The sequence below is a fragment of the Eriocheir sinensis genome, chromosome 58, assembly GCF_024679095.1.
Source record: "Eriocheir sinensis breed Jianghai 21 chromosome 58, ASM2467909v1, whole genome shotgun sequence".
In the NCBI taxonomy this organism is placed as follows: Eukaryota; Metazoa; Arthropoda; class Malacostraca; order Decapoda; family Varunidae; genus Eriocheir; species Eriocheir sinensis.
The window spans coordinates 3,719,340-3,737,336 of NC_066566.1; the positions used below are offsets into that span (position 1 = coordinate 3,719,340).

General features: G+C 40.4%; 1 protein-coding gene across 1 annotated transcript; it reads left to right on the forward strand.

Annotated features, from left to right (window-relative positions):
- Window positions 1-1,467: 1,467 nt before the first annotated feature.
- LOC126985053 (ubiquitin carboxyl-terminal hydrolase 5-like) lies at window positions 1,468-16,891 on the forward strand. Its single transcript, XM_050839338.1, has 15 exons — window positions 1,468-1,633; window positions 3,293-3,418; window positions 3,534-3,713; window positions 3,866-4,012; window positions 4,227-4,374; window positions 4,717-4,829; window positions 4,955-5,102; window positions 5,564-5,750; window positions 5,962-6,181; window positions 6,779-6,942; window positions 7,896-8,055; window positions 8,803-8,953; window positions 9,474-9,656; window positions 10,604-10,832; window positions 11,114-16,891. The coding sequence occupies exons 1-15, from the start codon at window positions 1,538-1,540 to the stop codon at window positions 11,289-11,291; spliced, it is 2,430 nt and encodes an 809-aa protein (XP_050695295.1). The 5' UTR covers window positions 1,468-1,537; the 3' UTR covers window positions 11,292-16,891.
- The last annotated feature ends 1,106 nt before the right edge of the window (window positions 16,892-17,997 follow it).

The following is a 17,997-nucleotide window of genomic DNA, read 5'->3' on the forward strand; positions in this document are numbered from 1 at the left end:
CGTCCCAGCGAAGAACCGAGGAGGACCGAAGGAGAAGAAGCGATACAAAGCGGAACAGCTCTAAAGAGGAGGAAGAAAAAAGTCGAAAAAGGACCCAAGAAGCGATACAAAGCGGAAACTACAGCTCAAAAGAAGAGAAATAAGAAGAAGTAGAAGAAGAAGAAGAAGAAGGATCTATAAAGGAGCGATACAAAGCGGAACAGCTCAAAAGAAGAAGAGGAAGAAAAAGGTCGAAAAAGGACATAAGAAGCGATACAAAGCGGAAACTACAGCTCAAAAGAAGAGAAATAAGAAGAAGTAGAAGAAGAAGAAGAAGCGATACAAAGCGGAACAGCTCAACGGAAGAAGAGGAAGAAAAAGGTCGAAAAAGGACATAAGAAGCGATACAAAGCGGAAACTACAGCTCAAAAGAAGAGAAATAAGAAGAAGTAGAAGAAGAAGCGATACAAAGCGGAACAGCTCACAAGAAGAAGAGGAAGAAAAAAGTCGAAAAAGGACCCAAGAAGCGATACAAAGCGGAAACTACAGCTCAAAAGAACTTACATAAGCAGCACGAGTAGAAGAAGAAGCGATACAAAGCGGAACAGCTCAACGGAAGAAGAGGAAGAAAAAAGTCGAAAAAGGACCCAAGAAGCGATACAAAGCGGAAACTACAGCTCAAAAGAAGAGAAATAAGAAGAAGTAGAAGAAGAAGAAGCGATACAAAGCGGAACAGCTCAACGGAAGAAGAGGAAGAAAAAAGTCGAAAAAGGACCCAAGAAGCGATACAAAGCGGAAACTACAGCTCAAAAGAAGAGAAAAGAAGAAGAAGAAGAAGTAGAAGAAGAAGAACCTATATAAAGAAGCGATACAAAGCGGAACAGCTCAACGGAAGAAGAGGAAGAAAAAAGTCGAAAAAGGACATAAGAAGCGATACAAAGCGGAAACTACAGCTCAAAAGAAGAGAAATAAGAAGTAGAAGAAGAAGAAGAAGCGATACAAAGCGGAACAGCTCAAAAGAAGAAGAGGAAGAAAAAGGTCGAAAAAGGACATAAGAAGCGATACAAAGCGGAAACTACAGCTCAAAAGAAAAGAATAAGAAGAAGTAGAAGAAGAAGAAGAAGAAGAATGACCTATAGAGAAGCGATACAAAGCGGAATTAACGTACAGCTCAAAAAGAAGAAGAAAAGAGGTAGAGGAAAAAGAAGGACCGGAACAGATCAACTTAAAGAAGAAGAAGAAGAAAAAGAAATATAAAAAGATGGACGTATAATAAGAAATTAAGCGAAACGTGCAGCTCAAAAAAAGAAAAGAAGAAGAAGAAGAAGTAGAAGAAAAAGAAGAATCGAGGCAGCGGAACAGAACAAAATAACAATAAAAATAATAATAATAATAAAAAGAAGAAAAATAAGCAGAAAAAGAAGAAGAGTGAGAAGAACCAAGGAGGACAGAGGAAGAAGAAGAAGAAGAAGAAGAAGCCCAAAAGAAGAAGAAGAAGAAGAAGAAGGCCAAAAGAAGAAGAAGAAGAGGAAGCCTGAGACAGTAGTGTTTGGCGGCTATGGAGGGACTCAAGCAACACTTCCCCAAGATCCGCGTGCCTCAGGGCGGGGACAAAGTGTACAAGGATGAGTGTATGTTCTCCTTCGACACGCCGGTGAGATAAAGAAGAAGATTAACCCGTAAAACCATATAATTCCTCTCCCCAGCAAATTCCTCCCCAGCGTGAAGCCTCGATCCCTCTTCCTCCTCCTCCTTCTCCTCCTTCTTCCCCTCCCCAGCCCGCCTGTCATGGTTATTGTTAATATGGTTATTATTTATTGTTTTGGTGTTATTTTCTGTGGTTGGTCTGTGGCTTGCTTGTTCTAGTGAGTAAGGAAATGTTATACTCGACTTCGTTTTCGTATACTGCTTATTCATCATCATTTTTTTGCGTTTTCTCCTGGTTTTTATTGTTATTCTTCTATATTCGTCTTTTTCTTCATTCTCCTTCATTCTTCTACCTATTTTTCATTTTTTCATTCATTCCTCATTTTCTTCATTCTTCTTCCTCTTTTTCATCTTTTTCTTCATTCCTCATTTTCTTCATTCCCCTTCATTCTTCTACCTATTTTTCATTTTTTCATTCATTCGTCTTTTTCTTCATTTTCCTTCATTCTTCTACCTCCATTTCATCTTTTCCTTCATTCTTCTTTTTCTACATTCGTCTTTTTCTTCATTCTCCTTCTCTCTTCTACCTCTTTTTCCTTTTTCATCCTTTCCTTCATTATTATTTTTCTTCTGTAGACATCCGATGCTTTCTATCGCTTCTTATTAGTCCTTGATCTTCCTTCCTTTCTATCCCTTGATTATTTTTCATCATCATTTTCTTCTTTTTCTTCACCTTCTTCTTTAGGGCTCTGACACCTTCTATTGCTTCTAATTAGTTTTTCTACCTTGATCTTCCTGCCTTGGTACCGTTTCCTTATTTTTTCATCCATTTCCATTTTTCAATCAGGAATGTAAAATATGTCCTGATTAAAAGTGTTTGATCATGGTTGTGGATGTCATGGGGGTCAGGGTCTCACAACAGAAGGTCAGGTCGGGTTATAATATTAACACATCAAACGTAATATCACCTTAACCCTCCCACTTCCCCCATTGAGGAGACTTACCCTCCCCCCTCTGTGGTGTCAAACGAGAGGTCAATTTCGGATGGAGAGGTGTCTTGATTCAGGATATAGAAGGTCAAATCCATTCATAATTCCATTCATAAAGGAGTTGATCGCTTAACCACTAACAACACTTGCAGGAAGGATTTTGCAGTGACGATGACTTGGTTTGGGAAAGTTAGAATCAATCCATAAATCCATTCACACAGAGAGTTAACATCCATTCATAAAGGTGTTGATCGCTTTACCATATCTTAGATTATTTGTTAATTAGAATCAAGGGAATCATTATTCATTACCAAGCGCTCTACCCAATCACCAAAAGATGTACCCCTCTAGCTGGCCTCTCTTTAGCCTTTCCTCCTTAATATGAACTCTTCTACTAATGATATTAACAGGAACAGTTCCTTTTTTTTGTGCTCTTGAGCTGCCTCTTTCTGTAAAAAAAATGGTATGGAGGGTGATGCACAGCTGGTGGGTCACTGAATGAGTTTGATATAAACTTTCATTTCAGATTAGCAGCTGTTAAGTGCTATGTGATTTATTACAAAAATTAATTTCATAAGATTTTCTGAGTTTAAGTATTAGTTTATAAATAATATCCTCAGTCTTGTTGAGCATTATGGTTAATTAATCATTATTTTTGTATTTGTTTAATTTTTCAGGAGAGTGAGACAGGGTTGTACATCTGCCTGAACACCTTCTTGGGATGGGGCAAGGAATATGTTGTACCATATTCCCAACGAACAGGGAACTGTGTGTTCCTGCACCTCAAGCGCATCAAGAAAGAGGTGAGGGACGTGATACATAAAATTTGTAGATATGGTAGTCAGATTTACTTAACGTCTAATCTTTATAGCTTTCCCAAGGGGGGGGTCATAAATAATACTTCATTTTTCATTATAGCTCCCACCTGAGAAGGAGATGGAGCCTGAGAAGAAGATTGCCCGCCTCGCCATAGGCGTGGAGGGCGGGTTCAACCCTGACGTCAACAAGAAGAGGTACGAGTATGAGGAACACAACTCCGTCGTCATCCTGCCAGGCTTTGACACCATACCCCTGCCCAACCCAGAGCTTCCAGAGATCGTACGTGCAGTATTTTACACCTAGTTGACTCAAAGTTGTTTATTGTACATTTTCTTTATCATACTAATAATGAAATCACAACTATAGCAATGATAAATGTCTGTATATTCCTAGTGACTAAGCTTGGACTTTATTTGGGATCCTTGACACAGGTGCAGCAGAGTGTGGCAGGCATCCTCAAGGCAGAGTCGGCCCTGCATCTGGCGGAGGTAGAGGCAGCAGCGGGGGCGTGGGACGGCGAGGTGCGGCAGATCTCCAAACACTCAGCAACCCTTATGCAGCTGGAGAACGGAGTCAAGGTAGAGAAGGGAACAGACAAGCTAATGTACTAATCGCCTATCTTTTTTTTTCCACACGCAAACAATTCAACATATTTCCTTTACGTTCCATTCCATAACCAAACACTTTAACACATTTCTTTTACCTTCCATTCCCTTTGCATCGTTCCTTGTGTATAGAATCTTTAGGAGACTTCCTTATAATTCATCTCTAAAAGTAACTGGAATTCAACAGGTGCCTCCCAATGGATGGAAGTGTGAGCAGTGTGATAAGACAGATAATTTGTGGTTGAACCTCACCGATGGAAAGATTCTCTGTGGCCGAAGACAGCTGGATGGCTCCGGAGGGAACAACCACGCTGTGGAGCACTACGAGCAAACAAGTGAGTCAAGACCCTATAGCGAAGGTCTTTTAATGTCCCTGCGTCCCTGCTGAGGCTTTTCATGTTTTCATCACACCAATCTCTTCTGCATGTTTAACAGCTACAAATTTTCTTTATCATCCAAATGTCTTGTGTCCCCAGTGAGGGTTTTTCATGTTTTCATTGCACCAATCTCTTTCTCTTGCTAAAAGGCTACAAATCATCTCCATCATCCAAATCTATAACCATCATATTTTGTTGCATCTTTCTTCTTTAATATCACCACCCAAAATACCAAGAAGTCACCCACCCTCTACACAGTGTTTTGTTCACACATTCATTTCCTTTCCCTCTGTCACCCAGAGTACCCGCTCTCAGTCAAGCTGGGTACCATCACGCAGGATGGGAATGCTGACGTGTACAGCTATGATGAGGACGACATGGTGCTTGACCCCAATCTGGTGAAACATTTGGCGGTAAGTGGTAATTCTGTGCAGTAATCAGGAGAGTATGATATTTTAAGAGTTGCTTCATGTATGCCAGAAAGATATAACTTCCTCTTCTTTTCCTCTTAACCCTGAATGATGATTTTGTTCCACAGCACTTTGGCATCAATGTTAAGGTTATGGAGAAGACAGAGAAGACTATGCTGGAGCTGGAAATTGACTACAACCAGCGGGCGTGGGAGTGGTCACGCCTCACTGAGTCTGGCACGAAATTAGTGCCGAAGTTTGGGCCAGGATTCACAGGTGTGGACCATTTCTTTCTTTTACCAGGCTGATTTAGGGCTTAATGTTATAGTTGCTGCCAGACAATTTGTACCCCATGCCTTGCCCACTCACTCACCCTCTCCTGGGCAGTGTTAACCGTAGCCTTAAACAACTTTTCCTCTAATGCTGCTTTCACATGAGGTAAATACACAGTACAAGAAGAAGATTCCCTGTGCATCCAATGTTATCAGCAAGACTGGAGAGAGGTCTTTATCATACTCTGTTCAATGATCTGTGTTTGGATGAGACTTTTTTTTTACCTAAATTTTGCCAAATGACGTAGACACACATAGACTGCAATACCATGGTGTTAAGCCACTCTGTTAATAAAACCTCATGTTCATATAGTTAACCAGAAATCCACCGTTCTTTGGTATAATTATTTATTTGCATTGCTGCACTTGAACTGTCATGATTGGTCTCCTTAATTTGACTTGCAGGCTTGAGGAATCTTGGCAATTCATGTTACATCAACTCTGTGATGCAAGTTCTCTTCACCGTGCCAAGCTTCGTGGAGAGGTTCTTTGAGTGTGCGACAGCTGTCTTTGAGAGCTACCAGGGCTCCAATCCTTCAGAGGACTTCAACGTACAGATGTGTAAACTTTCAAATGGTCTTCTGTCAGGGAGGTATGTTGATATCTTTTCTTGCATTCAAGGTTTTCAATAGCATGTAACTGTACTAATCTTGCTCAAGTAATAGATCCCTGAGCATGATTTGTTTCCTTCCTTGTTTACACCTGTTATTCTCTTGCATTGTACATAAGTAAGAGGCCCCCTCATATTGTAAGCTTGAGAAGATCTAAGGGAAGGAGCATTTATCCTGTTTTTAATATCCCAGGTACTCGGAGGCTCCCAGCACAGTGGACGAGAGCAAAGATGTTGATGACCTGCAGCCTGGCATCTCACCCCTCATGTTCCGGACCTTGGTGGGCCGGGGCCATGCAGAGTTCTCCACCAAGAAGCAGCAGGACGCCATGGAGTTTCTGGAGCACGTGTTGAAGATGACTTCTTGTAACTCTGGCGGCACAACTGACCCAGGCAACTGTTTTAAGTTTGAGGTGCATCATAATTCTCAGTTTCAAGGCACTTATTTTATATTTTTCATAGTTTTATTACCTACTTTATATTTGCTACACATTTACTATACTTTTTAAATTTAATTACTATACAATTACCTTTAGTTTTTACCTGCACTTTATCTTCTCTTCTTTAACCTATCAATTCATCAGTCATTCAGTCTGTGCCATGATGAAAAGTGTAAAGTGCAGAGAGTTCTTATCTTCTCCCTTGTTATTGACTCAAAACTTGGGTCACTTTCACTCTAGTGCTCTAAAATGATATGCATGTCATCAGCAACATCATTATCACCATTGCTACCATCATTATCACTATCATTATTATCACCCCCAGTAATACCATTCCTATCTTCAGTCCACTTCACCTTACTCACCTTTGGCAGTGGGCTTCATTCTTTGGTAAGGGATGGAGACCTGAGCATGGATGAACTCTCACTGATATAAGAGGAAACTTAGCATGCTGAAAAAGACATCTGTTTCATAATAAATATAAAACAGAGAGGATTGATATTTTACCCACAATTGTAAATGCTCACACTAAACTTTTCTTCAATATTACTTTATTTTCTTTCCCTGCAGGTGGAGGATAAGTTTGTATGCAGTGCCAGTGGAAAAGTGCGCTTCGTGACCCGGCCGGACCAGTACCTCCCTTTCCCCGTCCCCATGGAGGAGGCCATCAACAAGGAGGAGGTGGCGGCGTACCAGGCCAGGAAAGCCGAGGCGCAGGCAGCACAGAAGGCATTGTGAGTGTTTATGTCTTCCTCTTTTTAACCCGGTAGCAGCAGGGATCATGTTTCTTAATGGTCCCTCTAAGCGAGAAAAATGAGAAAAAATCACCCCTCACACAAACCATTTCATATACATATCAAAGCATTTGTGATCAGATTATGTATCATCTATTTTTGGGGGTTTGTATCATGGCACAAATTTGGCCCGTCACTGCTACACGGTAAAGCCACAAATTTGGCCCGTCGCTGCTACCGGGTTAAAGGGAATGCATCAAGATTTATTATTTTATTTAGGAAAGGAGGCAACTCAAGGGCAAAAAATGATACCTGCTACAAGATACTCCTTTTGAAAAATATTGAAATCAAAACCAAAAAAGTAAACAGCCATTGTAGGTCTAAGAGGTGTCTATACTCCCTCATGAAAGAGCTTCCAAGTTGTAGGAGGCAGGAAATAGAGTAGAAAGAAGGAACAGCAGAACCACACTTTCAAGTAGTAATTTGTTAGGATATGAGTGTAACAGCAAAGGATGAAAGGGTGAAATGTTGCACTCAGAAATGTTTTTGGTATGTGATAAGAATGAATGAAGATGACTGATTGAAAAGTGTATGAGGGCAGGATTGAGGGAGAGAGTATTAGAGAGACCACTAGTGAAAGGGATCTAAAGGAAAGGATAAAAAAAAGGGATCTAGGAACAGTAAGTAGCGGGCTTTTTTTTTCATTATTTTCTTTTTTTTTACGCCCTTGCACTGTCTCCTCTGCTGTAAAAAATAAAAATGCATGAGTATTGGAGAGAGACTAATGGTGGGTGAGGAATTCCTTGAGTTAAAATGGACTGCCGGGACAAAGAAGATCGAAGATGCCTCTACCATGGCCATGAGGGGATAGGGTGTGATAGATACAGGTTGATAAATAGATTGATATGACAGAGTGAAAAGAGACTTGAGTTCCCTTATTTTTCCTTTGACAGACCTGAAGACCAAGTTAGAGCAAAAATCCCCTTTGATGTGTGCCTGTCCAAGTTGGCAGCGCCGGAGCAGATCATGGCCTACAGCACAGCAGCAGGGAAGGAAGTATCTATGCACAAGATTACGCGTCTTCGAACCTTCCCTGAGTACCTGATTATACAGGTAAAATATGGGCTTTTCAGTAGCATGTAACTGTACTTATCTTACCCAAGTAATAATCCCTGAGAATGATTTGTTTCCTTCCTCGTTTACATTAGTTAGTCTTGCACTGTACACAAGTAAGAGGCTCCCTCATATTGTAAGCTTGAAAAGACCTAAGGAAAGAAATATTTAGGGTTGTATTATAAGACTTCTTCGCCCAAGAACACCTATTTGAGAAGGCTTTCGTAGGAGTTTGGGGCATTTCCAGGAGTAGTTTTATAACCCTGGTGGTAGTCTGACCCTTCTTCTGTACCGTAAACCTGAAGGAACACTCATTAGAACCCGACTGACCCTCTCTTTGGCCTTTAGAACTAGCTGATGTGAGAAGTGAAAGTGTTTTATAAAACCAACCTTATCCTCTTTTTAATATCCCAGGTAGAGGTAATCTGCATCTCTGTTTGCATCTATGGTATATGAATGACATCATGCTTCACACCACCTATTTATGTAGTGCCGCAAAAATCACCAAGTTCCTATTTTAAGAACTTGGCTTCCTCTGTCCCACATTTGTCCTATTGCTCTCTCAACGCCTGCTTCACATGTTCCTTGTTTTTATTGACCATACTCACTCATAGTTTTTCTTACCCTACCAATATTTCTCTTCATAATATTGTTTATCTAGCAGCAAACTTGAACAGTACTATGTTGATGATTTTTTTCAGAAAACTATGATAGAGAAAGTTAATACTCACTGATTTTTCCTTCAAGTTGGTGAAGTTCGGCATTGGTCAAGACTGGGTGCCCATGAAGTATGACATTTCAATCGACATGCCGGAGACCCTTGACCTCTCTGTGCTGAAAGGCTTTGGGCTGGAGGCGTCGGAGGAGCTACTACCTGAGACTCCTGCCCCAGTCAAGGGTAAAGTGTTCAGCACCAGCGTCCTACTTAGAGATCTCAAATGATAGACTGAGAGCAATTTTGAACATGAATCATACACTGCATTCGGTTATTAATGTAAAAGTTTGCACTATCACATTACTTATTTTTTTTTGCTCTGTACCATTATATTACTTTGGGACCTTAAGTAGTAGAGACAAGCAGCAGTTGTGAACATGGCTCCTATAACCTATTCCACTTACTATCAATCTGTGTAACGGTAGCATTATAAGATTACAGATTACAGAGATTAATAGGTAGCAGCTTTGAACGCAGCTCTTATAGTTTATTACACTATTTTCAGTCTACATTTAGCTCTAGCTTACTTATAAACTCCAAACTATAGAGACTGACAGCAATTTTGAACATGGCTCCTGCAGCCTATTCTACTACAATCAGTTTATTTGGCATTAGAATATTACTTATAGAGACTGACAGTAGTTGTGAATGCAGCTCCTACAGTCTCTGCAGCTCCCCCTCTTGACAGACTCCTCCCCCACAGAGCCGGAGATCAACATAGCAATAGTTCAGCAGCTGGCGGAGATGGGCTTCCCCTGGGAGGCGTGTCGGAAGGCTGTCCACTTCACCGGCAACACTGGCTCCGAGGCGGCCATGAACTGGGTCATGGAGCACATGGGAGACGCTGACTTTGCCGAGCCGCTCGTCGTGCAGAACAAGACAAGTAGTAATTATCTTTAGCTCACGTTTTATACTAATATTCTTTATTTACTCAACCATTATATTTGCTGTACATGGATATTTCTGTGTGTTTCACAATTGGCATAGCACATGGAGTTCGGGTCTTTTCCATGTGAAAACCCGAGTTTTCACGTGGAAAAGACCTGAATTCCATCTGCTCTGCCTAATGGGGAATGACATTTGTAGCGTGAAGAAGAAAGATGAGGTGCTTGTGAGAGGGAAGGAGATAAGAAGGTATGGAAGCAGCACTTTGAAACTGTAATGAACGAGAGTGTAGGAGGGAGAGCAGAAGTGACTAGCGTAGGAACGGAGATCAATGAAGAGTGGCCTGATCCACAGGGGGAGGTGGAGAGAGGTGAGATAGAGGAGGCAATGAAGAAATTAAAAGTAGGAAAGGCCCCTGGAGCTGATGGCATAAAAGCAGAAATGCTGAAGTATGGAAGAGGTCATTGTGGAGTGGTGGAGTGGGTGAAGTGTGGTGCGCTGAGATGATTTGGACATGTGATGAGAATGGGGGAGGAAGACTTTGTGAAGAGAGTGCATGAGGGGAAGACCACCTGTGAAGTGGATCAATAGGGTGAGCGAGTATTGGAGCGAGAGAGTTGGAAGTGGCAGGATTGAATGTGCTGAGAGGGGATGCCAGAACAGGGAGAAATGGAGACACTTCTGCTGCGACCACCTCTTAGAGGGAAGTCCCTGTGAGGGAGCAGGGCATTGGATATATAGATAGATAGCAGTAATTATAATATGATCAAGTAATAGTAATAGATTTCATTTAGGGCAATATTAACAGTAATATAATAGATCAAAATTAATAGTACTGAAACCCCATGTCAAAGAATTGCCAAATTTTCTTGTGTCTCTACCTTGCTAGGGTCTCTTCTCAGACTGTCTCTAGCTGAAATCTGATATGAATGTCTCATCTTCCCTCAGGTGGGAGTGACAGCTTCAAGCCTGATGAGGAGGGGCTGGCAATGCTCATGTCCATGGGCTTCAACAGGGAGCAGGCTTCTCTGGCTCTCAAGGAAACCAGTAATAACCTTGAACGTGCAGCTGACTGGATATTTTCCCACCAGCATGAACTAGACTCTCTATTAGCAGCGCAGAGCGGAGCACCGGCCGTCCCGCCACAAAAACCGTCATACACCGATGGTCCTCCAAAGTAGGTGTACAGCTGGCAGTGTTGACATTCAAGGGTCAAGTGGTTGAGTCATCTTACCTTCAGAGTTTATGAATGATACTTTCTTACTCTATTGCTAATCTTTACCACTTAAATTCAGTCAGGTTAGGATGCTGATATCTTCATTGTAAGAGAATTAAGTGAATCTGAAGTACTGACCATGATAGTGCAATCTCCTTAACCAAAGCACACAAACTATGTGTCCTTCACAGGGTTCAGTTTTCAAAGGCGAGTCAATAAATTGAACTTTCTTTTGTTTGCAGATATGAACTGAGTGCTTTCATCAGCCACATGGGCACGTCAATATTTGTGGGGCATTACGTGTGTCACATTAAGAAGGACGGTGAGTGGATCATTTACAATGACAACAAAGTGTCCAAGTCAGTGGACCCCCCTCTGGACCTTGGCTACATATACCTTTATAAGAGAACTGCTAACTAGTACTGTTATATAACACAGCTTTAAAGAGTAGGTTATTATAAATCTTTCTACCATTTCATTTCCTATTAATTTTGTATACAAATTATTCTGTCATATTCACAAGTAAATTGGATTTTTTTTATAATTGGACAGTTTGAGGATTGAAAATCCTGACTTAGCCTGTGATCACATAATGACAGCCAATGGTAATTCTTGACATAATAACTGACATAGCAATATTAGTAGAATCAACAGGCGTAGCTATTCTTTCTTTTGTGTATTGTTGAAATCCTTGAACAAATTCAAGTTATTAATTTTTGTAGGTTTGCTGGCGAGTAGATGCAGTCTTTTTTTCTACATTCTCGTGCTTCTTTGAATATATGAAACAGTTCCAAGCAACCATTTGGCTATCAACACACGGCTTCCTAGCGCTGACAGGGAGCCAGTGTGCTGGCCTTGGCCCGGGGCGTGAGTGCTTGATCTCTAGACTGGTCACAGCTTGTACAATGATGCTGTTAAGGGACAGTTTTATCACACTTTATATTAGTAGACGAAAGTTTTGGATATTAAAGAGAGGAACATATATATATTTTAGATTGATAAGTGAGTGAATTGTTGAGAAAATGATGTATTTCAGTTGAAAATTTATTGTAGAGCCAGTTCAGCATCAACTTGCATTGACTTAATTAAATTTATGGAACAGTTCAGCTTCACAAAGTTTTATGAAGCAGTGTTTTTGTTACTTTCTAACTGCTTAGCTATCTCTCTAATGCTCATTTCCTTTGAATAGAACTTCCCCCAGGGTGGTGGGTGTGGCAGAAGCATCTCCAACGTTCCCTATTCTGCCACTCCCTCTCAGCATATTCAATATCTTGCCTGCCAACCCTCTCCCTCCAGGACTCCTCCATTCTATAGATCCATTTCACTCTTAGTCTTTTCCTGACTTCCTCTCCCTCAATCCTGCCACCATACACTTTACAAAATCATCCTCATTTATTCTGATCACATTTCTAAACCATCTCAGAGCATCAAGTGTCAGCCAATCCACAATCTTTGGTCTTTGCTCTTACACCCATACCAAAACTCACACACATCTTTATTACTCTCTCCATCCCATTTTGACACAACACTATTCATGATTGCTGTGCTACATTCCACATCAATGTCTATGCTGCATGTGACAGTTGGGAGGATAATACTGTTTCTTTACACTTATACCCATTCTCACACTTTTTTTATGTAACTCTTCAATGCACCTATTAACTGTTGGTCCTTCACTGGTCCCTCATCTCGTACTGCCAGCTCCCATGTTTACATAAGACTATCCCTAAGTACTTAAACTCGGTTACTTCTTTCATCTTCTCTTCCAGCAACCAGATTTTACATGATTGGGTTGTTGTCCCTGCCCTAACTATGGCTTGCACAATCAATAGTCTATTCTCTTGTCATCTCACACGCCGTTACTTTACCCTTGCCAACATTTGCTTTTAAGTTGATTCTCTCACACTGTCAAATTCATCCACAATCCTCTGCAACAGCCTCACTTTCTGCCAGCAACACTAATGTTTTGGAAATTGGCTTGCCACCATTGACTCCTCCTGGCCTCTGTAATTTCAGTTTTGCACCAAAAACTGGCTTTCATTTCTTTCCTACAACCATTTATATGAATATCTGAGCCATATCTCCTCCCTTTATCTTTAAAATTTATGTGTATCTTGTCAGTCCTTCTTTTCTCATCATCTTCAGGCATTACAAGTTCACTTCAGGACAAAGACTTTTCTAACATTCTCCACCTCTATATGATGTTAATGTAGTCCATCCTGCTCTGGCAAAGCTCTAATTTCATCTCTCCACCCAGTCTTTTGTCTACCGTGGCTTCTACAAAATCTTGGTTGCCACTCTAACTCTCGTTGCCCAACTGTTATCAGTTCTAAGCATGATATGACCTACCTGAGTTAATTTTGTATTCTTAATATTCAGTTAAACATCTTTAACCTTTGTCTGTTCTCAAATCCATAATACTTGCCTCCTGTCTCCAGGTTATACCCAACATTTTTCATTCTATTCCTCTTTGTATGTTTTAAGGTTCTCTAAATGCTTTGTGAGGTTTCAAATTTCTGAACTGTATGTTAGGACTGGCAGGATACCTTGGCTGAACAGCTCTCTCTTCATTGGGAGTATCGGAAATATAATCACAGTGTTGAAAGTCAACATGTCCTCTGGTGAATAAGGGTGATTTGGGTCTTTGTGTTGGCTGTCTTCATTATTTGTGGCTGAATTTCCATAACTGATGAAACAAGGTTGTAAATCTTAGGTAGAGAGTAGGTTGTTACTATGCCACTGTTCAGTGAGTCTCTCGGAAGCAATCTTCATCATATGGCAACACCTTCACCCTGAGGGCCTTTGCTTCACTTTATCCATAAGGCTGTTTTTACATGCTTCTCTGTGTTTTTGTCTGCAGAAATAGAGAATGCAATCATGGACAGTTTTTCCATCATAATATGTCTGAGTGATAATTACAGCTGTCCACTTCATGTTGCATCATGGTAAAGGAGTAAGAGGTGAGGATGGAGCTGTTGCTGGGGGTCACCATTGTTTGGGAGAGGCTGGCTAACACTTACCACTTTGTCTTTAACCCGGTAGCTGCGGGGATCATGTTTCTTAAAGGCTGCTCTCAGCGAATTAATGAGAAAAAATAATCACTCTTGCAAATAATTATATAATAGATATCAGCGCATTCATCATCAATTTGTGCATCCTCTATTTTTGGGGGTTTATGACAAGCCAAAGATTTGGCCTGTCACTGGTACACGGTAAAAGCAAAAATTTGGCCCGTTGCTGCTATCGGGTTAAATCTCCAAGATGTCCATCATGTTGCATTGGTTGATGTGGCCTTTAGTCAAGTGAGGGTAGCTTAGCCTCCTTTTAGGATGGCAAGTCCTGAGCTATTTACCAGAATGCTTACATCTGTACAAAGGCTGGGGACTGATTGTGTCTGCCACTAACCTGTCAAACACCTGCCATACCAAACAACAACCTCCTGGGGATGACTGGTTGTGCAGTTTTTCATTTGAACTGGTTATTTGTACTTGCCTGATATTTAATATAAACTGATGTCTACACAGGACAGGGAGTATTCATAGTAATCACTAAATATCTTGCAAACATCAATAGGCCTCAGCTACAATTATGTATAAGCATGTATTTTCATCTCTTCAGTTATACTCATTCCAATTTGCTGAAATCAAAATATAGTGGATTTATAACAGCCTCATTATGTGATGGCTTCTTTAACTTGTCTCAACCAGTATGGTGAGAGTTTATAGTATGATTCAAGTGAAAACAGTTTTGGAACATAGCTTTTTACATTGGTGTCCTTTGACATGTAATTGCTAAGTTACAAATTTAAGCTGAAGAGAAGTGGCCTTGCTTTCTGGAGGATAAGATAGGGATGGTACAAGGGTTAGAATGAGCTTATCAGGAATTGTGAATCTCACAATTGTGCAAAGTGCTGACCATCATTGTGCTGCCACAGCATTGATCTGCTCAACTCTAATCATTGACCATCTTCCTCAGGACGTTTCACAGAAAATTTAGTGAAATAATAATGTATAAATGAGTTACCACCATTCAGACACTATAATCTGACTGTCATAAGCTATGCATAACACATCCGTCAAAAATAGTAAAACTTGCTTTGCGGCATTAACATAACATAAAAGTTTGTTTACAGCTATCATGCCTTGCCAAACAGCAGCAGTCCTCAGAAGGGCATGGTTGCAATATAATTTATTCTTACATCATGGTCCTCAGAAGGCAAAAAATGCATATATTTTGCAATCAGCCTTGTTTTGCAGGTTTTTGTGTTAATCATCAGTCTCAGTGATGATGATTGAGACAAACATGTATATGCACTTTTTGTGCAGCAATAGTGCATCTCTGACACTGATGTTGTGGAAGTCAAATAAGTGTGAAAGTGGCCTATCTTCCATCCTTAAGTTGCTGTTTAGTGAAGAGGATTTTTATAGCATGTACACATGATAAAGTTTATGCACCATTTATCATGACTGATGAGTTGAGGAGATTGAAAAGGGTCAGTTCTCAATCTATATTTACTGTGAAATTCTAAAAGAAATGTGGATGCACCTCAAACTGTCTAGCTCTGAGTGCTTCTGAGTCCATCCAGGCATATTGACAGGTCCATTGTCTTAAGCTGACAGTTCATAGATGCTGTGGGGGAGGAGCAGGATAACAACCATAAACCGTTTACCTCAAGTTTGTTTAACTTGGGGGGGCCAAAAATTTTGAGGGGAGTGTCCCTTCATTTGCTCGCCTGTGGTCCATCATGTGGGGGATGGCAGCTGCCGACTTCAGGATTACCAGAATGTGGATACTTGTGTGTAACTGATGCTCATCATGTAACTAGTTCTTGCAGGATTCCTGGCCATTTATATTTTTTTTTAAATTTTAAGTAAAAAGGGTAAAAAACGTAATTGTGATCCAAAGGCTACACTGACAGTGTCCACTAGGTGACTCCCAACTCAAGTTTAAGTGAGTACATCTGTTAGTACTATTTGTGAATGCAATCATTGAGAACTCAAGTGTTCAAGCACACACGGGAAGATAATCATTGTAATTATAAAGCTGGAAGTCTTGAGTACTAGTCTGAAATGTGGGACAGATTGCAAACAGCAATAAATTCCTTTTCAATAGTAAATTATAGGAACACTAAAATCACATTTTAACTTTGTAGCAGGGTGTTATGCCTCATTATATCCTCAGTAGGCCAAGATATTGAGATAAAGAGTAGTAACATATTCAGACCAGGTTTAAATATGGCATGAAAACAGCTGATCTTGCCTGTCAGATTAAAAATATAACTTACCGTCAACAGGCCTTCTTGGAAAGTCACCAAGCAGTATTGCTTCACTATTCTGGCAGGATTTGTGAAATACCACAAGTGATTTTGTCTCCAAATAAGCCCTGTAGTACTTGCAGTTAGTCACTCAGTCCATGAATCTTTTAACTGATGCCAAAATGTGTCTCAGCTCGTCACATCACAGGCGTAGTCACAAAGGTGAAGGGTGATCAGGCTTAGTAATATTCCAAGGTCCGGTACTACTCTCAGGGATAACTAAAGAGATGGCAGCCCTCCCGTTACTCAGTGTTTTTGTGTCTGCCTAAATGAATGGCAAAGTTTTGAAGCCAATTACAAACATGTCTCTAACGAATTGGTCCCAGCTCCTGTTGCCATTTCATAATAATCAAGTCATGTGGTACACTGAGAATGTTGTCTGGTATGTGTTGCAGTGCTGGAAAGTGAGCACAGGCCTATCGCTGGAATAAGATTAGAGGATACTGTCAAATGGGAACACTAAGTTAACTTCAAGTACACATTGTTTGCCAGTATTCTGTAGCACTCTTTATTGTTTAACTGAACCACAAGTTATATGCAAGATAGGCTTCCTTGTGTTATTACTATTTATAATAATGACTGTTTAACTTATTTTCTTATTTTATTAGTATTGCTGTCTGCATTTTTTTTTTTTACATTATGAGCTAGTCAGTTCAGGACTAGCAGTGTGAACTCATTTGATAATAAAAAAAAAAGATAAATGACACTTGTTGCTTTATTCATCAGCTTGTGAGAAAGTTGCAGAATGAATAAACAATAACAACAAACACATTCTTCATAGGTAAAGGTCATGCTTCTGGATATGGAGACTATGGCTGGTACTACAAGACCTGCCATATCACATCAGCTATTTCTAAAGGTCAAAGAGGGGATCAGTCGGGTTCTAATGAGTGTTTCTTTAGGTTCATGGTACAGAAGAAGGGTCAGACTACCACCAGGGTCATAAAACTACCCCTGGAAATGCCCACAACTCCTACGAAAGCCTTGTCAAATATGTGTTCTTGGTCAGGTTCATGGTACAGAAGAAGGGTCAGACTACCACCAGGGTCATAAAACTACCCCTGGAAATGCCCACAACTCCTACGAAAGCCTTGTCAAATATGTGTTCTTGGTCAGGTAGCCTTGTCAAATATGTGTTCTTGGTCAGGTTCATGGTACAGAAGAAGGGTCAGACTACCACCAGGGTCATAAAACTACCCCTGGAAATGCCCACAACTTCTACGAAAGCCTTGTCAAATATGTGTTCTTGGGCGGCGAAATGTCTCAATACGACCCTATGACTCATGGACAAGCAAAAGAAAATTCTTGAATGTTAATTGTCAATAGAAAAATATTAATAGTGAAAACAATACACTTATATGAGTGCACATACAGAGATGCATAGATGTATCACTGAAGCAAAACCCTTTACATTTTGGCTATGATGCAAAACACCTTCCTTTTATATTTTCTTATATACAAATTAAAATTATCTATCACTATGAATCCTGCAAACTGGAGCTCATTATCATGCAGCCTGACTTTCTAATGCAAGAGTCAACCAGTATCTTCACTCTTTCATCTTCCCTGACCAAACCTTATCAATCTTGCAATCTTCCTGTCTACTTTTTATTGCAGGAACAGCATGTGATGAACGTTTTCAGCTGTTATTGCCCTTGACCTGCCTTCTGTATTATGAAACAAAAATCCACCCAATACAAATTAATCAAGATATCAGAGTTAATAGAGGAAAGTATCAAGACACCTCTCCACCTGATATTAACCTTCCTTTTGGCCACTCATCTATACTCTTTTTGTATGGGTAGTGATTAA